Source organism: Dreissena polymorpha, chromosome 7, assembly GCF_020536995.1.
Source record: "Dreissena polymorpha isolate Duluth1 chromosome 7, UMN_Dpol_1.0, whole genome shotgun sequence".
NCBI lineage: Eukaryota > Metazoa > Mollusca > Bivalvia > Myida > Dreissenidae > Dreissena > Dreissena polymorpha.
In genome coordinates this window covers 90,134,623-90,144,657 of record NC_068361.1, presented here as the reverse complement: position 1 = coordinate 90,144,657, position 10,035 = coordinate 90,134,623, and the positions used below count along the sequence as shown (strand labels likewise).

Genomic DNA, 10,035 nt, shown 5'->3' with positions numbered 1-10,035 from the left:
CAACGTCATCTCTCACTTCGAACATTATTTGTTTTACGACAGCATGTATCAGTTGCTTCCATTAGCTGCTTCTCTTTCCTTGGCAAATCAAAAGACGTGTTACATCAATGATCTACAGATGAAGCATTCAATATCATAAGGGGTAATTGACTGATCGGAGATGTAAGTACAAGGCGATAAGAAAACATTTCCTATGGACTTAGCTTCACTGGCGAGCGCTAATCGCTTTGTTTATCAGGGAAAACAAGAGATTGCCAAGCAATATGGTCCCCTACCGGTAAAACTCCATTGTCAGTAAATTTATTTTTTTTTTACATTTGTTACCATAGCAAGCACAATTTTTGACGTAGGAACAAAATGATTTGACGTGCATAGTCTCCATAATGCCATCTGTCTATGTTTCAAGTTTCATGAAAAAATATGAAGAACTTTTTTTGAAGATCGCAGGATCCAGAAAAGTGTGACGGACTGACAGACTGAAGTCCCCTCCGGTTTCACCGGTAGGGGACAATAAAACACATCTGCTTTTATGTATTGAAGAAATGTGTTCCGTGGGCCCTTTCATGAGAACAATTTGCAGTAGGTCCATTATTCAAAAAAATAATTCCTAACTCGACAACCAGCCTGGAGGGTCTGGACTAAGTTCTTATCAGCTGAGATCGAACCAAATTACCGCAATGGAAAAGCCCGTGGGCCATTCAACTCAGAGGAGAGATGTTAGACGCTGATAAGAGATGTCATGGGGGACCGATACACTGAATGTGGCGGGGTGCATAAAGCGTCCGCCTAGTGACCAGAATGCTTCTGGTCTCAAAACTACCGTGAAAGCATTCTAACGATCTCATACCATTCAAGCATAACTAACAATGTTTTAGCCACAGAGTAGAATACTTGACAACGTGGTCAGAAATTCCTTGAACATATCCTTTAACCGTGTTTGCTTTTGTTTTGTAAGGCGAACACGGGCATATGGTCACGACAATAACTGTACAGCTTCCACAACAAAATTCCGGGCCATAAGTACACCAAAGAATAAATCTGTGTTTTTATTTAATAATTTCGTTACAAATATTATACGTTATATAACTAAGAGAAACATGCAATCTTAATCATATTTAAAGTTATGCATAATCAAAAAATATATATGAACGCTACAAGAGAACAAAGACATATAGATAACACAGATTGGAATCTCTCGTCTTCGCTATAGCGATATGCGATAATATCTATCGGCGGACGCGGGTCACGTGACCTTGATTTTGGAGATGCCGGTGTACCTGTAGATTCTTCCCTGTCCCAGCTGCTGTCGGCCATTTTCTTATAAAGCAAACAATTATTCTTCGTAATTAGTCGTTAATATTTGATGTCGTAGGGTATTCTGAGCATGATCTGGTAAGTTTATATTATTTTGATATTGTTATTAACAATTTTAATGTGTTAATTAGTGTTTTTAGCGCTCGGTTGTCAGTTTGCAGAGCAATGAATGCCTGAAAGCGCAACGTTACGAACTTAACGTAGTGAGCAAAGTCGGTCGCCGAAAAAAGACATATTGAATATTTTTTGTGTGATTAAAAATAAGTATTTATTTTCTGTGTTGATAATTCTTTAGGTTTTGGTAATTATTATTCTAATTAATTATTAATTTATCGGAATTTGAAAGAGAACACTGGATTCGATCATTTTCGATAATTTTTGAAAAATTGAAAGGCCCGAAGCATTTTTCTATAAACTTCTTCATTAAGCATCACATATTGATAACGTAAGATTTTTATGCTAGGTGAGATGTTAATCTATGTATGATTTATAAAAAGTAGACGAAAATGAGGTATTTTAAAGGATTTTGCCCTTGTACAATTTGTACTATTTATACTGTTATTTCATTCAATCTAGTGGTTTGTATTTTTTTGAAACACTTCTCTATTTTATTTCTATCCCATATCTTTGAAGTAAGATTTTTTATGCTATGCAATATGTTAATCTAAGTATAGATTTAAACAAACTAGAAGAAAATATTCAATTTAAAGTATTTGGCCTTTTACAATGTTGGTACAATTTTAAGCTCTTTTGTTCTGTTGTACAAGATAGCTGTCAAACGTGTTTTTGTTCTTTTTGATAAACTTTTTCATTTTTCATCCCAAATCGATTAAGTCAGATTGTAATGCTTGGTGATATGTAATTCTAGGTATGATTTATAAAAAGTAGACGAAAATAAGTCATTTTAAAGGATTTTGCCTTTGTACAATTTGTACAATTTTATACTGTTATTTCATTCAATCATTTTTCACACCTATCGCCATAGTGGTTTGTTTCTTTTTGAAAAACTTTTCTATTTCTCATCCCATATCGTTGAAGTAAGATTTTTTACTAGTATGTCCAACTTATAAGATACACAATCGAGAATAGCCTTTTTTTAAACAGTTTTATACAGCATTTCACCGTGTTTATAACGTACTATTATAAACAAGTATATTAAAATCTAACACATTCACAACAAAGACTTACCTTAATTGGACATCACAATGACATATAAAGAATGAATTCGCCGGCCGCGGCCACTGATCACACAGTTAAAATCAATCAACAACGCAAACTGATAATTGAAGTAAGAATCCCTTCCTTTAATTAATTCTCAAGAGTAAAGAAAAAACACACAAAGCATCTCAGTTCGCTAATTGATCCGACGATTAACACGCGCGTGAAATGTTTTTGTTTTTTTCTTTTCGCGAAATCCTAGCCCACGATACTGAAAGCTTAATTTAATTACCAAAAGAAAAAAACTGGATTACAAACAAAACTTTAATAACCTATAACTCATGAATAAGATCTAAATAAAAAGAGAATTAAACAATGGAAAAAAATCTACACAATCAACATTGAAATAAGTCTAACTAAAACCGTTTTTGGATCGAACGATCATATCATTTATTTTACTGTAATGTTGTTTTAATCAGAGACCTAGATCTATGTGTCCACATATATCTATCCGTTTTGAAATAATAATATTTTATAAAGTTTTAACTGTTTGAAATACCAAATTATACAAGAATATTTTATCAGCAAAAGCCTTTCAAATAAACTATTCAACAGCATTCTCGCCGCGATTTGGAAGTTCTTAGCGCAATTTCTTCAATGATCGCGGCATTATAAATTCTTATTGTAGGTAAATAAAATCGAGATTTTATAAAAACATAATTACTCATGTTTCTATGAAACTTTATTTTATAAAAATCGGATCATTATTGACCAAGTTACAGCCGCCTTTCTACAGCTCCGTAACATTTTCGCATAATTTTTTCGATAATCGTAGCCGTTGCTACTGACGCGTCGCTATCTTATCGCAATCGTGATACACCGGCTATCTCCGGACTACTCCGATTGATTCATGGAATAAATCGTCTGCTGATCTCAAGTGTTCTTATCAGTTTCTCGAACACGTGACCCCGCCGAGAGATAGCCCGATAAGGCGCGAAGTTTCCAATCTGTGTTATCTATAGGTCTTTGTAGAGAATTGCAATACAAAATAGACTTAAATAGTCTACGATATAATCATAATGCAGAGATATATTAACTATTCATTTATAGATCTTTGAAATACCGGTAGGTTATGCACCAAAATGTATTTTCGACAAACCACCGTCGATTTAATTAAAATGTAATTAAAAATTATTCATAAAATAAATGTTAAATAAACCATTGCTAGTAGATCAAAAATAATACCACACATGATTGTGTTGCATAAATATAATATATTGATATAATTCAATATTGCTTTAGTAAATACCTCATTTTCATGTGGTTTTCCATAATATATTTGTTGAAATAAAATGACAGCATTAGTTAAACCAAAGATTTATCAATAAATGTTAGTTTATAGATCCTTGGTTAAAAACCTCTTCTTGGTCTGAGTCTAGCATATAATAGCTGTAGTTAACTCCTTGATTTGTGTTTAAGACTCTAAATAAATATCTAATTAACATGGGGTAAATATAGAATTAAAACTTAAACATGTACTATTCTGCCCTAAAAATTCTCTGACCTGCCATGCAAAAGTGTATTTCTATTGTCAGATATTTTCTTTATTTTGAATAATAATTACTCCTGGTTTGTAAGTATTTTGTTTTCATTGAATCCACCAGCAAACAATTTGAAGAGAGAATCAATCTATTTTAAATATTCATAGAGATATAGCATCTTTGCTTTGATATTCACTTTTTTTAAGTCAATAAAGAGGCTTTTATTGAGAACCACATTTTTGGTCAAATAACCTGAAACAAAATACATTTTTTATGTCATATACAAATATAATAGTGAGCTCAATACTATAATAGGTAAACTGATTATCATATCAAATGATGCAGACTGATCAATTGTTCCTGAGACATCACTGGCCTATCTTTGCAATAGTATGTGGTCTGGCTCTCCTATTGCTTTTCAATTATTCTCTTCTGAAAACTGCCCTTAAGCACTAGCGGTAGTTTGGTTACCTCATGCAAACAGTCTGGCGAAAGGCATGGACTCAGTCGGTTGTAACCTAAAAATTATTTAAAAACTTGTTTTCTTTTAGAGTCTTGCTATATTAGAGAAGGTTAGTAAAAGTCTTTAAAAGTTGCCAACTTGTAAATGTACCATAACATTTTAAAGTGACAATCAATTTTTTTACACTTATCATGGTCTGAAAAAAAGAAATTGCACAAACACTAATACGTGACAAGGAATAAAATGACTGAAATCATTTAAGCACATATGTTGATGCCTAGATGCTTAGATGTTTAACAAAGATGGTCCCTGTGGAATTCATTATGAACCTGTTTTAAAAGATCAAAAACTTCTTTAAAAATAATAGGGCGATACATTAAAATGTGGCCACAAACCAATGGCCCATGACAATTGAGATGACTCCCTATTTTTTTCATAAACAACTACTATGTACACTTTATAAGAAGTATGGACATAACAAAAGTGGGTAGCTGTAGGCGAGTGCTAGTTTATAACGGTCATTACCAGTTTTCCTCACTGTAATGCGTATCCTTCTGATCAAACATGTGGAACGTGTAGATGTGACGAGAGACAGGCGATGTGTTACGCTCACTCCTATGCACGACTTCTCCATGAATCAGAACCATCGTACCTGCCAGAAATAAATGTCCTTCAGCAATATTAAGCAGCAATTGAGCAAGTAAACCAGATAACATTTGCAAAAAAGTATGTGTACAACCTTGTATGGCAATGTCACATTAAATTCTCAACTAATAAAGTAAAAATCTTCTTGCCTAGTTTGCAACAGTAATTTTTATCACACCCATCTGATTTCCGAAACCAAGACAGGTCTTGCTATAATGTATCTTTTTCTGAAGATTTGTTAAGTCCAATGTGTTCTCAAATTTAGTGTGAGTGTTTAACTTAAGTATATTAGAGCCGCTTCATGCATTCTTGGGCCTTAGGCCATATTATGCCAGCGAAGGTATGTTTGCGGCATGTAGCATTAAAAATAAGTGTGCATGAACCTCATTATGTTTTAATGTTCATTCAACTTATTTGTTAGACCATTGCTCAGCAAGTCTCACTTTACAGAACAATGCCAGCGAAATTCTTATAAAAAATGGTAGTGGAAAACAGTACCATTTCCATTCTGGTTTTGGATGATTTTTAAAATTGATTATTATAAGCGATTAAACAAGAGCTGTCAGAGGACAGCCGCTTGACTATTCGAGTGCTTGACAGTATAACAAAAGCCATTATGTGGGGTGTGGTCATTTATTAGACGATCTTTCAAAAATAAAAAACAAAGAAAGGAAGAAAAAAAGAAAGGAAGAAAAAGTTCTTTTTTTATGGGGGGTAGGGGGGGGTGGGGCGGGGGGGGTGAGAGGGGGGGTATAATGTGGGGTGTGGTAATTTGTTAGATGATGTTTTGAAAAAAAAATGGGGGGTCGGGGTGGGGGTGAAAGGGGGGTATAATGTGGGGTGTGATAATTTATTAGATGATGTTGAAAAAAAATATTTATTTTTTTTGGGGGGGGGAGGTTGGGTGGGGGGGGGGAGGAAGGATTCTGGGTAGGGGCGTGGGGTATTGTTTGGGTGGAATCCATTGTGGTATTCAGGTAAGTGTTGTTTTGTCAAAGTAATAATAAAATAGGATCATAAATAAAGAAGTTATGGCAATTTAAGCAAAATGTTTAATTATCTAAGTGTAAAAGGGGCAATAATTATGTTAAAATGCTTGATACAGTGGTCTGCTCTTGTTTATAGGTTGGGGTCATATTGGTAAACAAGTATGCAACATATTAAAGCAATATGTCAAAGGATATAGGAAATATTTGGGGTAGTACGCAAACTTTAACATAGATTTATCAATAATATGCATATTCTAAGTATAAAAGGGGCAATAATTATGACAAAATGCTTGATAGAGTTGTCTGCTCTTGTTTATAGGTTGGGGTGATGTTGGTAAACAAGTATGCAAAATATGAAAGCAATATGTCAAGGGACAATGAAAATAAATGGGGTATTATGAAAACTTTAACATTTGCTGCATATTCTAAGCGGAAAAGGGGCCATAATTATGGCAAAATGCTTGATAGAGTTGTCTGCTCTTGTTTGTAGGTTGGGGTAATGTTGGTAAACAAGAATGCAAAATATGAAAGCAATATGTCAAGGGACAATGAAAATAATTGGGGTAGTACGAAAACTTAAACATTTGCACGCTAACGGAACGGAAACACCGGGGTGAGTAGGATAGCTCCACTATATATATTTCATATATAATAGTCGAGCTAAAAATCACTATTTTGCCATAAGCAATGCTAATTTTTCCAATTCGACTTGTACCAATACAAGTGCAAAAGTGGTGAGAAACCCGCGGCTGAATACTCTTAATACGAAGAAGAGCACCAGAATGACCGACAAAATGATATATGGACATACAGATTACATTAGAATTCCAACCTCCTAAACAACCCTCCACGAGCATTCCTTAAATTGCAAAATGTCATGTCTCTGCACAGTCTGTAGTAAAAAAAAATCAAAGTCATGCACGCAAGCTGGTGACATACATACCTTTCTTAACAGGACCAGCCACAAAATCTTCATAGTTGTGTTTGGGGTTTTCTCCTCTAAACATTGTACCGGACTGCCCTGGTTCCTTATTTGGGTTTCGCACCATGCGCCTGCCACCCGCTAACCCATCTACAATTACATAAGTTGGCACCGTCTTAAAATAGATATTGCTACAAATTTAGGTTACGACTGAAATTTAAGCTGTATGGTCTACTGATAAAAGATTGGACTTTTGAGAGCATAAGTACTAGGGTTTAATTTCAAGGTCAGGAACCTGATCCCCATTTTCAAAGTTCAATTTCTTTATCACTCATAAGAGTCACTATTACTAATAAAAATCTGACTGAAGAGCACAACAAGGAAACATTTAGGATATATATATTCCTAATATTGAATAGTATTTTTTTTAGAAGTCACAGTGACCTTGACCTTTGACCTAGTGACCCAAATATGGGTAGGCGTGTAAAACTCATCAAGGTGCAGCTACATATGAAGTTTCAAAGTTGTAGGTGAAAGCACTTTGATTTTAGAGCCAATGTTCAAAACCTTGACAAAATGTTAAGGTTTTAGCAAGACGCGGACGACACAACGACGGACAAGACACGACGAGCTGGCTATGACAATACCTCGGGTTTTCACCGAAAACAGCCAAGCTAAAAATCATCAATCAATTTTATTTGAGAAAAGCGATTGTATTCCTTTAAAGTTTTATAGTAACATAAATTTGTTGTACATGTAAGATGGACTCCAGTGGCATATAATGCAACATTTCGTAGTACAAACCACACTTCTCCGACTGCCTTCAATACCAATATAAGTCTCCTTTTTACAATCTTGACCACCATCAACATTAATTGCCAGCTATTTGCTTTGAGCTGAAATGTCTACTACTTAACTTGAGATAAATTTTGAAAAAGAAAAATTTTGTAGGACAGGGCAAATCAATCGAATTTGCATGATGACTTTTTGGCAAAAACAGTTGCAGAGAAATTTAATTTCTTTTTTGATTTATTAAATGATAAATAATAAGATAAAACACAAAGCTTCATAGTACATAGAATTAGTAGAAGATCTGCAAAAGCTTATGGAGTATCGGAAACAAAAGTAACACAACAATTTCAACAAAAGACGCAACCATTACTGGCCACAAGGTCTGATAAACTAGTCAATATTACTGGCCCCGACTGTTGTGAAGCCTGTTAATATCTGCCCGTACTCACTCTTATGTGACCCCGGTATGAACCATAGACAGCCGTTCTCCAGAGTTGCATCCTCCAGAGCTATCCAGAAACCAACCAATCGCATCGGATCTGTGAAGAGGAACGTGGAGTCCTGATGGGGAGTCACTGAAAGTAGCAATCAGCAAAGTGCTGTCTTTATATTACAACAAAAAAGTGCCTATTAAACACCTATACATCTAAAGTATTACGTAATTGGATTCATTTATGCTTGACTTTTATCATTTTACAATAGTATGCACATAGATCTTTATAATTTTCAAATGTCTTTTTCTTATACCAATAGTTTGTGCATAATACATATTTTAGTACATGTATATTACTCTAATGACTATTTTCATATTGAAAAAGATGTTTATATAATATTCAAATGACATTTTTTTATTGCAGTAGATGCACATATAATATTCAAGTGGCATTTTATACTGCAGTAGATGCATACATTGTATTAAAAAACGTAATATTGCAATGTTTTGTTCATACTGCATATTAGAACAAGGGACAAAATTGTCACAAAACCAGGTTTTCATTGTGAAAAAAAAATCTGATAAAGGGAGAAAACTCAAACTGAACTTTTGAAATGAACAAACAAAATAAACCCCCTTTGTAAGTTTGTTTTTAAAAAAAATCTATTTTTAGTCGTGGCGACCTTGACATTGGAGATATTGACGTGATTCTTTCGTGCGACACACCGTCCCATGATGGTGAACAAATGTGCCAAATGATTTTAAAATCTCACAATGAATGACATAGTTATGGCCAGGACAAGCTCATTTATGGCCATTTTTGACCTTTGAACTCAAAGTGTGACCTTGACCTTGGAGATATCGACGTAATTATTTCGCGCGACACACCGTCCAATGATGGTGAACAAATGTGCCAAATGATTTTAAAATCTGACAATGAACGACATAGTTATGGCCCGGACAAGCTTGTTCCGCCCGCCCGCCAGCCAGCCCGCCAGCCAGCCAGCCAGCCCGCCCGCATTCGCCAATCTAATAACCAGTTTTTTCCTTCGGAAAACCTGGTTAAAAATATTCTAAAGATTATTTTCACATTGCAATAGATTTAAGATTTTAATGATTATTAGTTTGCATTTTTGCAATATGATGTGAATATAAAATATTCAAAGTTCTTTTTTCATATTCCAATATTATCTGCATACATAATATTTCAATGAATACTTGAATATTATTCAGGGGTTCTGAAATATTTTAAGAGTCTAATTGTCCACGGACAGGTTGGACCCACAAATTCACTTGTCCGTACCAAAGAAGTACTTGTCCGTACTTTTAAGAAAGATAAAGGAAAAGGTCATTACTAATTAAGCAAATAATACAAGCATACACTTTTGTTAACTTCTATTTAAAATTATAAACATAATTAACTAGAAAATTGAACAAAAAATACAAGCAAGATGTGCATATAATAAGATCACGTTTAAGTCACACATGATACTAGTCTTATTTATAAGACGAGCAAAGAATTTAGAGATACTTTTTATGTGGGCTAAATTCTTTGGAACTCCAAATATTACCAATATAAAAAGTAGCTTAATATTTGAGAGCGTCAACAAGTTCGACTAACATGGTACCATCTAGGATATTTAATAATCTCAACATGACTAGACAATTCACTTGAAATAAAATAATCTCCGTTAATTATAAGTATATAATTATCCGCTAATAAAGGAAACTCCTTACGAAGTTTACATTTACACACATCGGCAACGTTTCAAGCCAAG

At 34.2% G+C, this 10,035-nt stretch overlaps 1 protein-coding gene across 1 annotated transcript in view; it reads right to left on the bottom strand.

The window, feature by feature from the left end:
• Positions 1–1,033: 1,033 nt before the first annotated feature.
• The window catches only part of LOC127837753 (phytanoyl-CoA dioxygenase domain-containing protein 1-like), a 42,941-nt gene continuing 33,939 nt past the window's right edge, over positions 1,034–10,035 (bottom strand). The window contains exons 8-11 of the mRNA XM_052365102.1: positions 8,274–8,399; positions 7,054–7,182; positions 5,002–5,128; positions 1,034–4,531 (exon numbers count right to left, since the gene is read on the bottom strand). Of these exons, the coding sequence (XP_052221062.1) occupies positions 4,486–4,531; positions 5,002–5,128; positions 7,054–7,182; positions 8,274–8,399 (428 nt within the window). The 3' untranslated portion in view covers positions 1,034–4,485. The remainder of the gene's footprint in view (positions 4,532–5,001; positions 5,129–7,053; positions 7,183–8,273; positions 8,400–10,035) is intronic.